Raw genomic sequence first — 21,165 nt, 5'->3', positions numbered from 1 at the left:
AGTAGTGCCTGTTCTAAAACCTGTCGGATCCTTCTAGTTATAGACCAATATCACTAATGTCCCATTTGTGTAAACTTATGGAACGTATGGTAATAGATGGGTTGAATTGTATTTTGGGAAAAAGAGGTGATATAGTGTATTATCAGAGTGGATTTCGGAAGGGTAGAATGACACTGGATTCAGTTTTATATTTGGAAGACGATATTCGGAAAGCTCAGGTAAATAAAGAAGTTGTAATAGCAGTATTTTTTATATACAAAAAGCATATGATATGTTATGGAGGGACGGTCTTATGATTAAATTACGCAAATTAGGAGTGGGAGGAAGGCTATATAATTTTTTTCTGAGTTTCTTATTTGGACGGTCTATCCAGGTAAGGGTAGGAAAGGTATTTTCAGGCTTATATGAGATAGAGAATGGGACTCCACAAGGCTGTATTTGCAGTCCTTTATTGTTTAATGTTATAATTAATGATATTTTCTCCAAGGTAGGCACTGGGGTGGGTAAATCACTTGTTGCAGATGATGGAACTTTATGGATCAGGGGAAATTTTTCAATTTAACTGTACATAGGATGCAGTTAGCAATTAATAAGATCAAACAGTGGGCAAATAGATGGGGTTTTAAGCTGTCAGTAGCAAAAACACAAGTTATATGTTTTACGAAGAGGATCAATAGACCTGCACTTAATTTGAAATTGTGTAGTCGAACTCTTGAGAAAGTGTCAGTGGTAAGATTTCTTGGCATGTGGTTGGATAGCAAGCTGTCGTGGGAGCACCATATCAGTAAGATAATTGACAAATGTAAAGGGGCAGTAAGTATCCTAAGGTGTCTATTGTGGGTATTCTTGGGGTGCTGCACAAAAATCCCTGTTGCCTATATATAATTGTTTATTTAGATTATGGCTGTGTGGCTTATGGATCAGCTTCATCTTCAAATTTAATATGTTTGAACGTGATACAAGCTCAGGCATTAAGGCGGTTGTACTGCAGTAAGGTTGTCCCCTGTTTCAGCTTCACTGGTTGAAATGGGACAATTACCCTTACAGTTGCAGAGGATGAAGTGATCGTTAACATACTGGGTTAACCTGAGCGGACAGAGGAACGATCACCCTGTAAAAAGTGTGTTGGGTGACCGTTGGGAACATCACAAGAAGAGTGTTTTTACTTTTGGGTGGCTGGGTTCTCATCAACTTTCAAATCTCTTACTAGCTGTTCTTTCAGTTAGTCCTGATGAAGGGTCTCGGCCCGAAACGTCGACTGTACCTCTTTCTAGAGATGCTGCCTGGCCTGCTGTGTTCACCAGCAACTTTTATGTGTGTTGCTTGAAATTCCAGCGTCTGCAGATTTCCTTGTGTTTGGGTTCTCATCATGCTAGGAATATAGGTTTGCGGGATTATTTAATTTGTCCCACAGTGGCTTTTTCAGTAATCCCATCATGGATTTTTCCAGTGGCTTTAGTTGATTTAGTTTGCATGATTTAATGAAATCCAAGATCCAGATATGCCCGAGATTCTTTTGGTTCATCGGTAAGTTAAGGAAAATTATTGTGATATGTTAACCATTTTTACTGATGGATCAAAAGATAATTTAACTGGGAATGTCAGTGTGGCTGTTTTTGTGCTTGAACTACAGGTAACAATAAAGAAATGTCTTACTAAAACTATTTATCAGTGTATACTGCAGAAATGGTTGCCACCGGTGTGGGTGGAGCACATCTGTCTTTGCAAAGTTATAATTTGTTCAGATTCTTTTCTGGTTTGATTAGTCTTAAAACAGGTTGTTCTAGCAGTAAGTCTGATTTACTGCTGGAAGCTCTTCAAACTTTATTTCAAATTCAAAGTATTGGTCTACATGTCTTCTTATGGGGTCCTGCATATAGAGATGTTGAGCAGAATGAGCAGGTTGATTGTTTGGCCAAAAAACCTATTAACAGTTTACCTGTGGATATAGACCTTCCACTTAGCAAAGCAGAAGCTAAGGAGTTAGTGGGGCTAAGAATTAGGAGATTATGGCAAGATCTGTGGGATAATGGGCTACATTATCCTTTAGAATACATAAAACTGTTGGATTGATGGGAAAAGAGGGTAAGACAAAAAGGGAAGGAATTGGCCACACATTTTAATTCCACATCCCATTCCCATTCTGATATGTCTATCCACGGCCTCTTCTACTGTCAAGATGAAGCTACACTCAGGTTGGAGGAACAACACTTTATATTCCTTCTGGGTAGCCTCCAACCTGATGGCATGAACATTGACTTCTCTAACTTCCATTAATGCCCCTCCTCCCCCTTGTAGCCCATCCGTTATTTATTTATTTAATATATATATTCTTTTTCTCTGTCTCCTTTTTCTCCCTCTGTCCCTCTCACTATACCCCTTGCCCTCTCACTATACCCCTTGCCCATCCTCTGGGCTTCACCCTTCCCCTTTTCTTTCTCCCTAGGCCTCCTGTCCCATGATCCTCTCATATCCCTTTTGCCAATCACCTGTCCAGCTCTTGGCTTCATCCCTCCCCCTCCTGTCTTCTCCAATCATTTTGGATCTCCCCCTCCCCTCCCACTTTCAAATCTCTTACTAGCTCATTTTTCAGTTAGTCCTGACAAAGAGTCTCGGCCCGAAACATCGACTGTACCTCTTCCTCGAGATGCTGCCTGGCCACTGCGTTCACCAGCAACTTTTATGTGTATTGCCAGGAATTATATTGACTCGACTTAGACTTGACTCGACTTTATTCTACAAGTACCTCGGGTCAAGAATGATGAGTTCGGAGAAGGACATAAAGATACAGAAGGTGCTGGCGTAGAGGGCTATGAACGACATGAAGGAAACCTGGAAGTCGAACCTGACCAGAGGGCTTAAAAAGAGGATTTTCATAGCAGTCATACAGCCCATTCTCACGTATGGATGCGAGACGTGGACACTCACTTAGACAATGCGAAAGTCTCTAGATGGTTGCTATACACGAATGCTCCAGATGGCTCTTGATGTGAGTTGGCAACAGCACATGACGAATGTTGAGCTCTATAACAACCTACCGGTGCTCTCCACTAAAATCAAGGCGAGAAGACTGCAACTAGCGGGGTACTGTCTACGCCATCCCGAGCTACCTGCTAGCCTAGTCATCATATGGGAGCCCAAGCATGGGAGGATGAACCCTGGGCACCCTCCCAAGACTATGGTCAACACGCTCCTAGAAGACAGCAGCGCGGCTAATATAGATGAACTGAACACACTGATGAGGGAGAGGGAGAAGTGGAGAGACCGTCACTGTGCCCAACGCCAGCCCCTTAGGCCTGAGTCGACGTAGTAGTAGCAGACATCCCACCTCTCCCGGAAGTTCCGGGTGTCTCCCGCATATCGATAGTGGCTCCCTGACGCCCGGAAATTATATACAATATCCCAGAAATAGATTTTTTTGAGCGGGAGAGGGAGAGCGAGAGCGAGCATCCTGATTAGTCTCTCTTCGTGCTAAGAGTGGTTCCCAACCACCGGGCAGCAAGGAAACGATATGATTTGACGATATGAAACGATAGAAGTCAGCTGCACCTTTCCTTATTCCCTGTCACGCCCTGGTGAATTTTAACGCACGTGAGGTCATCAGTGACCCGAGACGTGCAAAGGAATGGGTCCGTGACCCATTTGTGAATGTCCCCGGTGAATCATCCATGTCAGCGCGGGAAAAGGATCAACTCCTCGAGCTTGCAAATGACGGCGAGCTGAAAAGTATGTTTGACATAACATCTCTGCCAGCATTCTGGATCAAAGTCAAGGCTGAATATCCTGAAATAGCCACGGAAGCACTGAAAACGTTGCTTCCATTTCCAACATATCTCTGTGAAGCGGAATTTTCTGCAATGAATGCAACGAAAAGTAAATTGCGGAATAGAGTGGATATAAGGAACCCCCTTCGAGTATCGCTGTCTCCCATCACCCCTCGATAGGACCGTGTTGTTGCAGGGAAACAAGCCCAGGGCTCCCACTGATTCAGCGATATTGGTGTGTTGCAATGATTTTATATGTTCATACGGGGAAAATATGCGCTGTGTGTTTAATATCCAAAAGATACTTAAAATGTTATGATGCGATTGACTTATCACCTATATTCCGGTTGTGATTAACACCCCCGCCCCCCGGTCGACCGGTCCGCAAGAATATTGTCAATATTAAACCGGTCGGCGGTGCAAAAACGATTGCAGATCCCTGCTGAGTGGACCTATCAGTTTTCTCTGTGGGCGGGCTTTACAGTCGACCTCAAACATAATGACGGTGTTGCTCGCTGCACTGTTTGCAACAGTGACTTTTCTATTGCCCATGGTGGGTTAAAATGCAAAAGACATGTTGAGGTGAGTTTAACAGGTGTCATTCGTTCATTAGCATAGCTAACGTTATTTAAACTAGCTGGCTGGCTTGCTAAGGAGCTACGCTATTGATGTCCTACTTGATGAGGCCAAACTCCCTGTAGACTTGCTTAAAGTTGTAATAGAATAAACATGATAATATAATATAAGTACATATTTTAATGTTACATTTGCTGCATATACCCAACTTGGTTTACAGATTAGACAAAATCACTAAACAAAGTATTACATACACCCTTGGAGGTCGACCGTCGGGGGGGGTGGGATAGGGGGTTGCGGGGGCCGGGGGTGCTACCTCCCTGAAATGAGTTTTTGCAGGGTGGGATGTCTGTTGTAGTAGTAGTAGTAGTAGTAGTAGACTTAGAATGGGGCATACTATGCTTAATTATTCCTTATATCTTGTTGGAAAACATCAGTCTGGGGTGTTGCGGGTGTTGGCATCATTATGAAACGGTTGAACACATTCTTTTACAATGTGAAGCATAACAAGGTTGAAAGAAAACAAATGCAGGCTGAGCTACTAGCTTTGGGGGGTTGACAGTTTTCATTTTAAAAACTTTAAGTTAGGGAAGTGACTGTAAATTTAATTCACAATAAAGTCTTTCATTATTTAAAATCTATCGGGCTTTGGGGGTAATTTAGTTGGTGAAGAGCTAGTCGGGGTTTTATTTCCCGACTCTCGACTCCACACTCCGGTCCAGTAGGTGGCGGTAATGCACCTTTAAGTCGGAGTGCCGACCGCCATTTGAAAGCGCGCTGAGTGCGGGATTGCCGCATGTGCTGAATTGTCAGCGGGCGAGTGATAGCGGAGGCGCAGGGAAACATGCCGATGGATCTGCAGCAATGGAGCGGGCCCCTGGCCCTGAACGAAGTGGATGAGAAGCCGGCGCAGCCCCTCGCCGTCAAATATGACAGCGTGGACATCGATACGCTGGGCAAAGTGCTGACCCCGACCCAGGTACGGCGAGTCCCCCGGCCCGGGGGTGGGGTGGGGCGGCTGCAGATGCACGCTGCTGGGTCACAGCCCCTGGCTTGGACTTGCTAACTGCTCACTGGTTAATAACAGTTGGAGGGCAAACAGGCTGTCCGCTGCGGCTGTAATTACAGCGGCGTCTCTTTTGCTGCAGCGCTTGTGTTGGCTGCAGGCCGCTGCGGGTGGGGGTGGGGAAGGGAGGGGTCGGTCTCTAAATGTGTTTAACGATCACTCTGCTAGAGTGACGGTAAATTGTAGGATGCAATATTAATTTATATTAAAAGTAACCTTATTCCCTGTTAAAATTTAAAACAAACTAGCACTTGGAATCTGCGCGAAGGAAAATAAACTCTGCAAGTCGCAGACCTTCCTTGGCGTTCGTTTGACGTTTTCACCTCTTGGGACGTTTTCTTTTTCGAGGTGCGTCCACTGCCCTGGAACCACTTCATCGTATTATAAGGCGCATACCATTAATACCAAATCAGTGTAGTCAAAATAAGGGGAAGCAAAGTAAAGATCAGATTCTGCTGCATGGTAATTAAACAGTCCATAACTAATGTATCATGCCCTGGGTGTGTGCATACTCTTCCATACATGCCTCAGAGGAGGCCCTGCCCACTGTCTCCATTCTGGGTTTTTAATTTTTTGTTTGCCCCCAGCAACACACGAATTGGCAGTGCCCAAATCCAGGCACGTCCCTAGTTCCTCTTCTGTTAATTCCTCTGATTTTTGCCTCCTCCCACCATCACCACTGCCACCACCAATTGACTTGAGCTTAGACTCGTATTGTCCTGTTCTCCAGAACGTTGGCTCCTGGCGTTATGTCAATGCTGCCATTTATCTTGCGTGTGCAGGTGCAGAAGTGTCCTGTCAGCATTAACTGGCCTGGTTGCAGTCCAGACAAGCTCTACACGCTGATTCTAACTGACCCAGATGCTCCAAGCAGGAATACACCAAAATTTAGGTTGGTATTGAAGAGATCATTCCTGATTTTTTTTTAATGATTAAAAGGAACAGGCTGAGGGTGAAATAATTTCAGGTAAGAGAAAATTTGAAGTAAATTAACAAAATATGACACTTAAAAATAATATATTTATCCTTTCCTAAAGGTTAGCTCTCAGGGAGGCTGAGACAGAGTTGCAGTCTAAAATGTAGTGCCCGTTCTTTTTCCAGGAGGAATCACTTTATAATCATGGCAAGTTTGGAACATGATTCCGTAAATGGTCACTGACAAACTGGGTTAATTTAAATAACTAATAAAACAAATTGTTTGCATATTAGTTGTGATCTCATTGAGTGACAGAACAGGCTTAAATGGATATAAAAGAGAATTGAGAATATCCTGCATTCCCTGATTCTTAACCTTATCTGCCAACATTTTATCCAGCCTTGAAGACCATTTTCCTGTTTACAGAAATGTAATAGTGTCATTTTTGCTGCTTAGGCCCAGCTGGAAATTCTTGTATTTATTTATTGTCAATTAATGGGCTTCTCTGAAGGAAGACGTATGCAAATGTGCATAATTAGGTGGCTTTAATAGGCAGAAAAGACCTTCAGTTGTAAAGTTATATGCACAAAAAAACAATCTTAACCCACATAAATAACTTCAACCCACTTCTTTGCTTTCACTGTTCCTTTTTTATTCAATGAATTGTAACCTTTTTTAAGTGGGTATCTAGTCTCTCATTTTCAATAGCCAAGTTACTGTACCTATTTAACTTGATTTTGCACATTAAAATCTAATTTAAATTCTGAAAGGACATGCCTTTGGTATTTCTTGTAGGAAAGGGATGGAGTTGTATACAGTGGGTTCTGTTTAAATGTGATACATCGGGACCAATGTATTTTGGTCCAATTTAGCGGCTGCCCAGTTAGCTAAAGTTTCTTGGAACTAGCCAGAGTATAACAATGACAAACTACTATTAAACTGAGTAATAGGTTGTATATCTAAATGAATTACAGAACAAATTGGAACATTCCCAATGCTGCTACAGCACTATAAAACTGCATTAGTTCTTAATAATTATCAGCTGAGGAATTCATCCAGCGTATGCTGCCATGTTCTGTTGATTGACTGTAAATAAACAAAATCAGTCCAAATGTCTAGTGCATGTAAAGGACTGCCTTTAATGCTTTTGACAATTGCATCTTCCAAATCTTTTTAATTGTAACATTCAAGATAATTGTTGATACCTTAATTTTTCATAGGTCCCAACTTGTTGAAGCAGTGAAATTGTTTCGTTTTCACTCCTGGCCATTTCAGGCATCCCAAAGCCTGAATACTTGAAACTGCAGTGAGCAGACCGTTTCTGAGTTGCCTTGCTGCTTATTTTTCACCAGCTATCAGTGACAACCGTGACTGCTTTTTGAACATAAACATGCTCAACTGATGCTACTTTAAAACTGTCACTCCAAACATGGTGCTGTCTTATGGCTGCGGAAGTGCACGCGAATGATGCTAGTTAGAAACTATTCCGCAACCGTCTCCTATCCCAATTAAGTGACCTAGTGTCCCAAATAAATGAAGGGAATCCTGGCTATTTTTTCAATTAGTTTTTGTTCTCTAAGAGATGTCTTAAATAGATGGCTACCCTGACTAACCGATGGCCCAATTCACTGGAATCCACTGTATATATTTTGAACATGCTTCAGTGAATAATCCAGTGTTCTAAATTACTTTGTCCTGCTGAATGTCTTGAAGAATTTATGAATCTGAAAATGCTGCAACTCCTTTGTATTGCACCATTGGCCATAGCTAATAGATGAGGTGTAATTAAGTAAAGCCTAAAGAATATTGCTATCTCTATTTCTGTAAATAAATTTGGAATGACATAAATTCATGAATTTAAGTAGTTTTCGCAAGTTAGTCCTGTTTATTTTTAAGTAGTTATAAACGTCTTAGCTGATATCGAAGTTTGTAACATTCACTGTGAAATACAGAAAGCAAAAATAAATAGTTACTGGAAGAATGTTACAAATAATATGTTGAAATTTATCGATTGGAAAAGTAACAGGTTTTTTGGGGAGGGAGTATGTTTGGTTTGCATTACTGATGGGTTTATTGTGTAGGATAGTAACTGTATGTTCTGCTCATTGGGCTCTGTGCTTCCATAAACCTTCCAAAATTTGTCCAGTACAGCCTAATACTGGAATAGTAGGAATTGCTTCCATGTTTCTATTTGTGAATTCTGCACAGAATATATAGGCCATACTTTTGATTAGCTAATTGTAATGCTCTGTGTTTCCATGAAGTAGGTCACTGAAATAGGATACTTTCCATCTTCACAAAGCCAACTTCTCAAGAATGAGATCATCTTTATCTGTCCGATTTCGTAAAAAGAATGTCAGATTTGTGACCTTGCTCTTCCCTTTTCTAAACTTCATTGTTCATTGGATCATTGTTCAAAACCATGTCCAGAATTTTCCATTTACACTGTTTTCTTAGTTAATTTCTAAACGTGATGATGCAGGGCACTGCCCAGAATTAATGTTTATTCTTTGTTTATTAGGGAATGGCATCATTTTGTTGTAATTAACATGAAAGGAAACGATATTAAAAGTGGAGAGATTCTTTCTGACTATGTTGGCTCTGGCCCTCCTCAAGGAACTGGTAAGTCAGATTATTAGTACAAACTGAGTCATTACTCAAAAGTTTAGTAATTTTGGTTACAGGTGTTCAATCTTTTCAGGTTTGTTTTGTGAGAAATGTAAATCTAAATTCTCTCAATTGTGCATCCATTCTAATACATCCATTGCAGTGCCACGCATGACGCAGTCCTGAAATATGATGCATTTCACTTCAGACTGTGATACAACACTGATTTTCATGTTTTTTTTTAATCTGGACCAAAAATAAGCTATCCATGCTTTGCCTGGAAAATTCTGATACAATTTACCATCAAAATTTGAGAATTAAAAATTTGATCACTGTTCATCTTGATTTGTTCCTCTACATACCCTGGACAGACTTTCTAAATTTTTTAGTGGAATCGTAGCCCACTTTAACTCCCAGATACATGTTTTGGATCATGTCTTCTCTGCCCTTTAACATTTTTCATTTTTTCCTCTTTCTCTCTCCTACAATTTGCCAAATATAAGAAAGCAATGCTAATATGTAGACTAGCAACTTGCGTTCCCCATGGTAATTTAAATTTCCAGAGCTTTTGCAATGATGTACGTTTACACACCACAGTTGAAAACATGGTTATTTGAATTACTGTCACCTTACTGTCAGCTAGACCAATCTGGTCATTCTCCTCTGACCTCTCATTAACAAGGTGTTTTTGTCCACTGAACAGCCGCTCACTGGATGTTTCTTGTTTTTTCCACCATTCTTTATAAACTCTAGAGACTGTTGTGCATGTAGGTCCCAGGAGATCAGCTGTTTGAGATAGTCAAACCACCCCTTCTGGCACCAACAATCAAAGACTCTTGGATCGCATTTCTTTCCCATTCTGATGTTTGGTTTGAACAGCTGAATCTCAATCATGTCTGCTTGCTTTTTTTTTACATGGAGTTGCTGCCACATGATTGGCCAAATGGATGTTTGCATTAACAAGCTGGTGTATCTAATAAAGTGGCCAGTGGAGATATTTTGAATCTTTTATAAAAATGCTGTTTAGGCTGTTAATGTAATCTTGGGTTTAATTCCTGGCATCACACTTCAAGATGATATAAACATTCCAGGACGTGCAGAAATGAAAGGGTTCTTCATTGAAGGATTTTAGCTCTGACCTTGTACTGAGGAATCCGTAGTTTAGGAGGCTTGTTAGTGATGGGATACAAGTTCAAAGTGATGAGCAAAAGATGAGAGGTAAATGGTCTTATGTAGAAAGTGGTGATCCTGCAAACTTGGTGGAAATTGCCTATAGGGTTAGTAGACATTTGTTTCCTTTTTTTAATGGCAATTAAAAATGTTTGAGGCGGACTAAATGACTAACTTGTGCTGGGATTTAAGCATCAAGATGGAATGAATGAATGGAATGGCCATTTGAAATGATCATGTCCATTAGGCAATCTTTAATGTTGAGTTGGGACTATGATTGATGTATCAGTAAAGGCAGGACCATTAGTTGGTTCTAATTTCAAAATGCTCGAAGGCAGGGAGGAAAAAGTCCAGTGGCTTATGGTTTCGCTGGGTACTGTTACTACAATAAATATATTGTACATTAAGAACTTGAAGCTTCCATAATGTGGCCTCAGCCCACTGCATCCACAATAATTTTTAATAAAGTAATTCAGCTCAGTCTAAAGCCTGATGGAATAGTCCAGCCAGCTGTCCAGCTAGACTCTTTAATTGCTGAATTAAATGGAGAAAATTTTCCTTCAGTTTCCCGTTACCCTACTAACATAATTATGTGTTCTAGGTGCTGCTGTGATTTTTGAAGTGAACTGATTAATTAATGTCAGTTTTTTTAAAAAAAAAACTTATTTACTGTGCTAATATTTTGGTAGGGCTTAGATTTTAATTAACTTTTCCAACTTTATTTCAGGCCTTCACCGCTACGTCTGGCTGGTTTATGAACAGTCCAAACCTCTGCAGTGTGATGAGCCGCGATTGACCAACCGGTCAGGTGATAAACGTGGAAAATTCAAAACTGCTGATTTCCGTAAAAAGTATAATTTGGGTTCACCTATAGCTGGGAGTTGTTACCAGGCTGAATGGGATGACTATGTACCTAAACTCTATGAACAGTTGGCTGGAAAATAACAAGTTACAAACTTGTAATTTAAACCATTTCCTTCCCAGTATTAACAAATGTGTATTTTATTGCGGCCAGTGTCATTAACGTTGTTTGTATGCACATCTTCGGAAGTAGCACCCACCTTGCTTTTTGTTTTGAAATAAAACATCAGTGGATGAAAATAGTCTTGTCTCTGCATTTTCTAGTTCATTTATGGGTTAAAGATGGTAATTTTTTTTCAGACCTTTTGTAATGATGTGAATAAGTTCACAATACCTCTTGTTTAATCCACAGCAATGAATTGAACTTCCTTTTCATGGTTTGAAACGTGATCCTGAATACCTGTTTGCATGCCGCATTCATTCTGACCTCTTACTGTAGCTCCAGTGAAAGAATGCAAGGTGATGGCACTGAACCCTATCTCTGAGTTCAACACATTCAAATTTTACAGAATGAAAATGTCAGGTTTCCGATAATAGGGTCAGAATAGAATGTGACGTGTCAGAGAATGTCAAATCTTTGTGGTTGGAGTTAAGAAACTACAAGTGTTTAAAAAAAAAAACATGATAATGGGAATCATAGGCCTCCAAGTAGTAGCCAAGATGTGGGGTTGAGATTGCAAAGGGAACTAGAAAAGGCATGTAGTAAGGGTATTGACATAATTGTAATGGGGGTTTCAATATTCAAGGAGATTGGGAAAGTCAGGTTTGTGTTGGATCGCAAGAGAGGGAATTTGCTGAATGCCTACAAGATGGCTTTTCAGAGCAGCTTGTGTTTGAGCGGGGGGGTGGGGAGAGGCTACCTTAGGTAGGCTGTTGTGTAATAACCTAGATATTACTGTAAAGGAACCCTGAGGAGGCAGTGATCATAATATGATTGAATTCATACTGCACTCTGAGAGGGAGAGATGTAAGTTAAATTTATCAGTATTGCAATGGAATAAAGGGAATTACAGAGGCATGAGAGAGGAGCTTGCCCAGGTGGGCTGGAGGAAGGTACTGGCAGGGATGACAGCAGAGCAGAAACAACAAGTTCCTGGGAATAGTTCGCAAGGTGCAGGATAGAGATATCCCACAGAAGTTCTCAAATGGAAGCTGCAGGCAACTGCGGCTGGCAAGGGAAGTTAAGGACTGCATAAAAGCCACTAAAAGGGTGTATAAGGTACCATAAGTGAGTGGGAAGTTGGATGATTGTGAAGCTTTTAAAAGTTTGATGTGCTTGGTGATTATATCAGTCTGGCCATAAATGCTTTCTTGCGTTCACTCACAAATCATGCAGATCAACTTAGCCATAGTAGCCTGGTTTGATGCTGGCCTATTAACATACCTCCATTGCCTTAGGTTTGCTGGATGCATGCAAGAAACTCTCATGGTCACAACACTTCAGGAACCATAACTCTTGAGCAGCCAGCCCCCTGCTGGAGGCCAGTACCCCCATACACTCTAAACAATATTACTTGTTTACAAAACTGTTATTTTAACTTCAACCTGATTACTGCTTGCAACTTTAAGAATTCAAGGCTGCTTCTTGTTTGAATTAACGTTTTCTATATTCACATAATTCCATAACTGCTGAATCCCTAACTATAGCTATGGTGGAATGTAAAAATGCAACGATCGGTCAACAGTGAGTAATTTTATTAAGCGAATTAAACTTTCATAGAACTCTGAATAAGAAGACCAATCTGAGAGAAAGTCAGTGAATTTATGCGTGTTTAAGATTTACACTTCAAAGTGATTGGCTGGCTGGTGGTTTGAGGGCAACGAACCCCTCCCGCAGCCTTTTAAGGATTGAGGAGACTAGTGTCCAGTCTATCAGAGGTCGAGTGTGGAAGAGTGACAGCGGTGGCACAAGGAACATGCCGGTGGATTTGCAGAAATGGAACGGGACGCTGGCCCTGAACGAACTAGAAGCCGGAGCAGCCCCTTGCCATCAAATATGACAACATGGACATTGATATGCTGTGCAAAGTGCTGACCCCGACCCAGGTACCGCGAATCCCCGGACAAGGGGGTGGGGTGGGGTGAGGTGAGGTGGCTGCAGGTGCGGTTTGCTGAAAATGAACGCTGCCTGCTCACAACGTTTCGCTTGGAGTTTGTTACTGCTCACTGGTTTATTAACAGTTGGAGGGCAAAAAGGGAGGGTGGCGACATGCTCTTCATGGTGGCTGTCATTACAACGGCGTTTCTTTCACTGCAGCTGTCTTTTTGCTTCAATTGGCTGCTGCTTTGGGGGAAAATTAATCTCTACATGTGCTTAACGATCACTGTCGTTCTAGAGTGATGGTAAAAAGTAGGATGCATTATTAATTACTTTGTTAGATAACTTTATTCCTTGTTAAGATTTAAAACAAACTGCAAGTGTTAGAGGCAGTCAGCAGAGTGCTTGGCATCTGCGTAAAGAAAAGTTAACTCTTTCAGACCTTCCAAGGGGTTTGCATAGACTGTTGTTAACTGTGTTTTGTGAAGGACAGAACTGTGGTTGAGAAATCTGTAAAATATTCCTTCTAGAGGGCATAGGCTGTCTCTGCCCCTAATGGGTTCATCCCTGTTCCTGGCACTTCATGGAGTAGGACCTTGGGTGTTGTATGCATCGAGGGCTCTTTTGCTGCCTGAAGACCCAAACAAGTCACAGCTGGGCAACTGACACTCGCCAGCCACCGTCTTTCCTCTGGTTATAGGTTTTCAGCTGGACCTCTGACTTCAGGTGTCTTTAAAGTGGTTACTTTATCCTAGTGGAAAGGTGGAGCTTCTAATTCAGGAGTACTTTATATACTGGTTAGTTAGTTCCTAAAACTCCTGATTATTCCCATCAAAGTAATCCTGTTAGTTCTTTATTGTGCCTCTTCGTTAGTGCTAAATGTGACGTCACTTCCAGCCCTGCCCTTGAACTTGCCCGAGAGGATGAACTTATCTCCCTTTTGAGATGCGGACTAGGATTTCTTACAAGGTTGGAATAGAAGTCTTTTTGGGCTTTGTGCAAAGCCACAGAAGTTGGGGGAAGGGGGGCATGAATTGATGCCTGTAACATGTTGTTCCATGTTACAGTAAACTGCAGGATCATGAAATGTTTTCTGATTCTGCAGGGCCAGATGCTCTTGGTGAATTTGTTTTGTGACGATAGTGTTCAGTTGGTTTGATCTTCCACAAGCTGCTGCCTTGTTCTTTACACCACCCCTTCTGTGTGACATGTCTCATTCAGTACAATGAAGTTGATGCCCTGGGCTACGACATCATAGCAGAGTTTGGGTTTGTCTTATTTGGGATTGACCGCGAGGGTCCTGACGATCCAGGTCCTGAACTTAATAATGTGGAATGGAAGTTGCTTGCGTGTGGTTTCCACAAATGTGATGTCACCATTGCACACCAGTTGGCATAGGCTTCAAGGAGCAGGGTCTTGAGCCAGCGAGTAAGGGGAAGCAAAGTGAAGATCAGATTCTGCTTCATGGTAATTAAACAGTCCGTAAGTACTAATATATCATCCCCTGGGTGTGTGCATACTCTTCCATACATGCTTCGGAGGAGGCCTTGCCCACTGTCTCCATTCTGGGTTTTTAATCCCTCTTTTTGTGCTTTCTTTTTTTCCCTCCAGCAACACGAATTGGCAGTGCCCAAGCATGTCCCTAGTTCCCCTTCCATTAATCTCACTGGTTTTTGCCTGCTCCCGCCATCACCACTGCCACCACCAATTGACTCGAGCTTGAACTGGTATTGCCCTACTCTCCAGATGGTTGGCTACTGGCATTATGTCAATGCTGCCATTTCTCTTGTGTGTGCAGGTGCAGAAGTGTCCTGTCAGCATTAACTGGCCTGGTGGCAGTCCAGACAAGCTCTACACGCTGATTCTAACTGACCCAGATGCTCCAAGCAGGAGTACGCCAAAATTTAGGTTGGTGTTGAAATGACAATTTCTGATTTTGTTTTTAAAGAAACAGGCTGAGAGTGAAATAATTTCAGATAAATGGACAATTTTCAATAAGTTAAGGAATCTGACATTCAAAAACAATACATTTGGTTTTTCCTAAGATTACCCCTGAGGCAGTCTGAAACAGAGTTGCAGTCTAAAATTTAGTGCCAGTCTCTCCCCCCCAGGAGGAATCACTTTATAATCATTGGAAGTTTGGAACATAATTCGGTAAATGATCACTGACAAACCGGGTTAATTCAAATGAACAAACTGAACAAATGAAGAAATGAAAACAAATTGGTTGCATATTAGCTGTGATCTCATTGAGTGACCGAACAGGCTTGAATGAATATAAAAGAGAGAATTGAAAATATCCTGCAATCTCTGATTCCTAACTTTATCTGCCAACATTTTATCCAGCCTTGAGGACCACTTCCCTGTTTTCAACAATTTAATATTGTTGTTTTTGCTGTTGAGGTCCAGCTGGAAATTCTAGTATTTTTTTATTGTCAATTAATGGGCTTATCTGGAGGAAGAGGTATGCAAATGTGCATAATTAGGTGGCCTTAAGGCAGAAAAAACCTTTACTGTAGTTAGAAAAATCACATGAACAAAACAAGCAATCTTAACTATTGATAATTTAAACCCACATCTTTGCTTTCCCTGTTCCAAGTTTTACTCAATAAATTGTAACCTGCTTTTTTTGTAAGCAGTTATCTAGTCTGTCATTTGTTCCGATAGCCAAGTCATTGTACTTACTTAACTTGATGTTGCACATTAAAATCTAATTTAAATTATGAAAGGACATGTCTTTGGTATTTCTTGTAGGAAAGGGAAGATGGAGTTATATACAGTGGATTCCGTTTAAATGTGGCATATCGGGACCAATATAGTGGCTGCTCCAATTAGCTGAAGTTTCTTGGAAATGGCTAAGGTATAAAAATGACAAACTACTATTAAACTGAGTAACAATTTATGTATCTTAATGAATTGCAAATCAATTTAGAACACATCTAATACTACTACTACTGCACTATAAATCTGTATTAGTTCCTATAATTATCAATGGAGAAATTCAGCCAGTGTATGCTGCCATGTTTTGTTGATTGACTGTAAATGAACAAAATCAGTGCAAATATTTGGTGCTCATAAAGGACTGCCTTCATAGAATGCTTTTGACAATTGTATCCTCCAAATCTTCAGTTTTATTGTAACATTCACGATGATTGTTGATACCTTAATTCTTTGTAGTCCCTAACTTGAAGTAGCAAAATTGTTTCATTTTCACTCCTGGCTACTTCTGGCATCTCCAAGCCTGAATACGTGAAACTGCAGTGAGCAGAACATTTCTGAACCACCTTGCTGCATATTTTTCACCAACTATCAATGACAAAAATCACTGCTTTTTGAACACATGTGCAACTATCGCTATTTAAACACTGTCACCCTAAGCATGGTGTTTTCTAATGGCCACATAAGTGCGCACAACTGACACTAGTTATAAACTATTCGGCTACAGTCTCCTGTCCCAGTTAAGTGGCTAGAAGGGAATCCTGGCTATTTTCTCGATCAGTTTTTGTTCTTTAAGGGTTGTCCTAAATAAGTGGCTACCTTGATTAACTGATGGCCCAATTCACTGGAATCCAATTTATATATTTTGAACATTCTTCAGTGAACAATCCATTGTTTTAAATTGCTCTTTACCCTGCTAAATGTCTTGAAGACAAAGTGTAAATCTGAAAATGCTGCAGCTCCTTTGTATTGCACCATTGGCCGTAGCTAATAGATGAGGTGTAATTAAGTAAAACTTAAAGAATATCACTCTCTATTTCTGTAAATAAACTTGGCATGACATAAATTCATGAAATTTCAAGTATTTTTACAAGTTGGCCCTGTTTTTTTTTAAAATAGTTATAAACATCTTTGCTGACATCCAAGTTTGTAACATGCAGCTGAAAAATACACAAAGAAAAAATGTTACTGTAAGGATATTGATGAAGTTTATGGATTGGAGAAGTAACAGATTTTTTTTGGGAGTAGGTATGTTTGCTTTTCGTTACTGATGGGTTTATTGTGTAGGATAATAACTATATGTTCTGCTCATTGGGCTCTGCACTTCCATAAACCTTCCAAAATTTGCCCAGTACAGCCTAATACTGGAATAGTAAGAATTGCTTCCATGTTTCTATTTGTGAATTCTGCACAGAATATATAGGCCATACCTTTGATTATCCAATTGTAATGCTCTGTGTCTCTATGAAGTAGGTCACTGAAATAGGATACTTTCCATCTTCAAAAGTCAGCTTCTCAAGAATGAGATCATTTGGTCATCTTTAACTGTCTGATTTCCTAAAAAGAATGTCAGATTTGTGATCTTGCTCCTCCCTTTTCTAAATTTCATTGGATTATATAGTTGAAAACTATGTCCAGAATTTTCCATTTACACTATTTCTTTGTTAATTTCCCAAACAGGCTGATGCAGGGCATCATTTTCGTGTAATTAACATGAAAGGAAATGATATTAACAGTGGAGAGATTCTTTCTGACTATATTGGCTCTGCCCTCCTCAAGGAACTGGTAAGTCAGATTGATTAGTACAACCTGAGCCATTACTCAAATTTAGTAATTTTGGTTACAGGTATTCAGTCTTTTCAGGTTTGTTTTGCAGAAAATGTAAATGCAAATTCTCTCAATTGTGCACTTCTAATATATACAGTGCAGTGCCACATATGACACAATCCTGAAATATAATACACTTGTATAATTCACCAGACTGATACAATATTTGTGCCACAAATTTCATTTTTTGGAATCTGAACCAAAAATGAGCTATCACTGCTTCAACTGGAAAATTCTGATATATTTTACCATCAAAATTTGAGAACGAAAGAAAAAATTCAGTTTGGATTTTGTGGAGTGATGACATAACTTGTTTTTTGTGGGTGTTTCCCCACAAAATCAGTGGCAATGTTGGGAGTCTCACAGAGACAGATCTGAAAGTTGCTGGTAATTCATCTCCAACACTGTTGTTGTCATAAAGGATGAATGAGGCAACAGCAATTTGATTAATTGCATAACACTTACAATGTGAAATAGCATTAGTCTGAGTTATTTTATGGCAAAATAAGCTTGAAGTGTTCAGTGATTTTTTTTACTACATGTATTGTTACTGTTTATCTTGATCTGTTCCTATGCATACCCTGGACATACTTTCTAAATTTTTAGCGGAATCTTAGCTAACTTTAACTCCAATACATGTTTTGGATCATGCCTTCTCTGCTCTTTTAACATTTTTCATTTTTTTCTTCTTTCCTTCTCCTACACTCTGCCAAATACAAGTAAGCGGTGTTGATTCCTAGCTTACGTTCTCCATGTACAAAATCTAATCCTTAGTCAACAGCTCCCCAAAAGAGCTGAGCTACTTTGCCTACAGAAGTGAATGTTGTTGCATTATTTGCTGACAACTGTGGCAGGACATGTTGAATAACTGACAGTATTGCATGTTCTCAGAGGCACAAGACCACACAGGTAATAAGTGACCATTTTATTATGTTCGTGCTCTGCAGGGTTCAACGTGTTGTGCATTCAGAGATGCTCTTTTGAACACCACAGTTGTGTCACATGGTTACTTGAATTACTGTCATCTTCCTGTCAGCTTGACCCAGTCTGGCCATTTTCCTCTGACCTCTTTCATTAACAAGGTGTTTTTCCCCTCAGAACTGCCACTCACTGGATGTTTCTTGTTCTTGCACCTTTTTTGTAAACTCTAGATAATGTTGTGCATATAAATCCCAGGAGATCAGCAGCTTGCAATAGTCAAACCACCCCCTCTGGAACCAATAATCATTGAGATCAAAATCACGTGGTTTACATATCTTCCCCATTCTGACGTTTGGTTTGAACAACAACTGAACCTTGATCATGTCTGTTTGCTTTTATGCATGGAGTTGCTGTCACATGATTGGCCAAATGGATGTTTGCATTAACAAGCTGGTGTATCTAATGAAGTGGCCAACGGAGATATTTTGAGTCTTCTATAAAAATGCTGTTTAGGCTTTTAGCCTAGATGTTGTCGTGGTGCCAGGAATTGGACGCACACTTCAAGAATGATATAAAAGTTCTAAGAAGTGCAGAAAAGAAAGGTTCTTGTACTGGAGAATACATAGTGTAGGAGGTTTATTAGTGATGGGATACAAATTCAAAGTGATGGGCAAAAGATGAGAGGTAAATGGTCCTATGTAGAAAGTTGGTTAGTAGACATTTGTTTTCTTTTGATGGCAATTAAAAATGTTTGAGTTGGATCGAATGACAAATTTGGTGCCTAAATCCCAGCACAAGATGGAATGTAAACAACGGCCATTTGAAATGATCAAGTCCACCAGGCAATCTTTAATGTTAAGATGGGACTATGATTCATGTATTAGTAAAGTGAGAATCATTAGTTGGTTCCAATTCTGAGATGTTCGAATGCAGGGAGGAAAAAGTCTAGTGGGTTATGGTTTCACTGGGTACTGTCACAACAACAAATATATTGTACATTAAGAACTTGAATCTTCCATAATGTGGCCTCATAGCCCATTGCATCCACAATAATTTTTAATAAAGTAATTCAGCTCAGCCTAAAGCCTGATGGAATAGTCCAGGCAGCTGTTCAGCCAGACTCTTTAAATGTATTGCTGTCCTTCAATGGAGAAAATTTTCCTTCAGTTTTCCATTACCCTACTAACTTAATTCTGTGTTCTAGGTGCGGCTATGATTTTTGAAGTGAACTGATTAACTAATGTCAGTAAAAAAAAAAATACACTTCCTATCTACTGTGCTAATATTTTGGTAGGGCTTCAATTTTAATTAACTTTTTCAAATTTATTTCAGGCCTTCATCGCTACATTTGGCTGTTTTATGAACAGTCCAAACCTCTGCAGTGTGATGAGCCACGATTGACCAACCGGTCAGATGATAAACGTGGAAAATTCAAAACTACTGCTTTCCTTAAAGTATAATTTGGGTTCACCTACAGCTGGGTCCTGTTACCAGACTGAATATGATAACAATGTACCTAAATTCTATGAACAGTTGGGTCTAAAGTAAAAATTTGCAAATTTACATATACATTTGCTTGTGACCAATGTAATTTGTGTGTACATCTTCTGAAGTAGCACTCAACTTCTTTTTGGCTTTGAAATAAAACATCAGTGGATGAAAATGGTCTTGTCTCTGTACTTACTAGTTCATTCACAGGTTAAAGACACTAATATTTTTTTCCAGACCTTTTGTAATGGTGAATAAGTTCACAATACCTCCTTGTTTAATGTACAGCAATGAATTGAACTTCCTTTTCATGGTTTGAAATGTGACCCTGAATACCTGTTTGCGTGCCACGTTCATTCTGACCTCTTACTGTAGCTCCAAAGAAACCTAATGCAAGGTGATGGCACTGAACTTTCTCTGAACTTGGCACATTACCATATTATACAATCGAAACTTCAAGTTTCTGATAATAAGCAAGTCCTTAAGTGTCGCTTGTGGAAGACCTCCATATTAGAAACAGAAAAGCTATTTCTCTCAGACTGATTGGCAACCATCTTGTATAGACACAAGAAAATCTGCAGATGCTGGAAATCCAAGCAAAATGCACAAAATACTGGGGGAACACAGCATCTATGGAAAAGAGTACAGTTGACATTTCAGGCTGAGACTGATGGGTCTTGGCCTGAAAAGTTGACTGTTTACTCTTTTCCACCGATACTGCCTGGCCTGCCGATTCCTCCAGCAATTTGTGTGTTACCATCGTGTGAAGCCCAGGCAGGTTTTGGTCTCCTTCACAAATGCAAAAGTACTGCTGTTGTAATCTGAAAATGTACTGCAAGTATAGCTAAGGTTACATATTTCCCGAAACTTCCTCGTGTAATTTTTTTTTATTCCTTTCTTGGTACTTTGGCTTATAACTAGTGGAGAAAGTCAGCATTGCAGGTTCAACAGCATTAAATTATTGAGTGCTCATATCTGTAACGTGACTTGTACGAGATGGGATCAAGATTTGTTAGGGTAATGAAGTCAAAGCTACCTATCATTAAGTACTCATCTCCTTTACTGATGTCCTCCTACAGGGAAGAAGTCTGCCATTTTTTCTGATTCAGGCTGAGAGATTCTGGACCTACTGTCTGAAAAGGGCTAGGAAAGTACATGGCTTTAAATACCCACTACACTAAAGCAGAGAAAGACACCAAACTTGGCCATGGTT

General features: G+C 40.2%; 1 protein-coding gene and 1 pseudogene across 1 annotated transcript; both read left to right on the top strand.

The window, feature by feature from the left end:
• Nucleotides 1–5,082: 5,082 nt before the first annotated feature.
• On the top strand, nt 5,083–11,202 carry LOC140190773 (phosphatidylethanolamine-binding protein 1-like). The gene is made up of 4 exons (XM_072247609.1): nt 5,083–5,319; nt 6,189–6,298; nt 8,844–8,944; nt 10,827–11,202. Exons 1-4 carry the CDS (start codon nt 5,185–5,187, stop codon nt 11,042–11,044), a joined length of 564 nt encoding a protein of 187 aa, XP_072103710.1. The 5' UTR covers nt 5,083–5,184; the 3' UTR covers nt 11,045–11,202.
• A 53-nt stretch (nt 11,203–11,255) lies between these two features.
• On the top strand, nt 11,256–20,093 carry LOC140190774 (phosphatidylethanolamine-binding protein 2-like; annotated as a pseudogene).
• The last annotated feature ends 1,072 nt before the right edge of the window (nt 20,094–21,165 follow it).

The sequence above is a fragment of the Mobula birostris genome, chromosome 31 (genome assembly GCF_030028105.1).
Source record: "Mobula birostris isolate sMobBir1 chromosome 31, sMobBir1.hap1, whole genome shotgun sequence".
Classification (NCBI taxonomy): domain Eukaryota; kingdom Metazoa; phylum Chordata; class Chondrichthyes; order Myliobatiformes; family Myliobatidae; genus Mobula; species Mobula birostris.
This window is presented reverse-complemented; position numbering and strand designations above follow the sequence as displayed.

Excerpts from the sequence above, each read along its gene's own strand:
- LOC140190773 (XM_072247609.1), top strand. The coding sequence starts at position 5,185 with ATGCCGATGGATCTGCAGCAATGGAGCGGGCCCCTGGCCCTGAACGAA. Across the intron at positions 6,299-8,843 it reads AGGAATACACCAAAATTTAG|GGAATGGCATCATTTTGTTG; the intron begins GTTGGTATTGAA and ends TTTGTTTATTAG. Across the intron at positions 8,945-10,826 it reads TGGCCCTCCTCAAGGAACTG|GCCTTCACCGCTACGTCTGG; the intron begins GTAAGTCAGATT and ends ACTTTATTTCAG.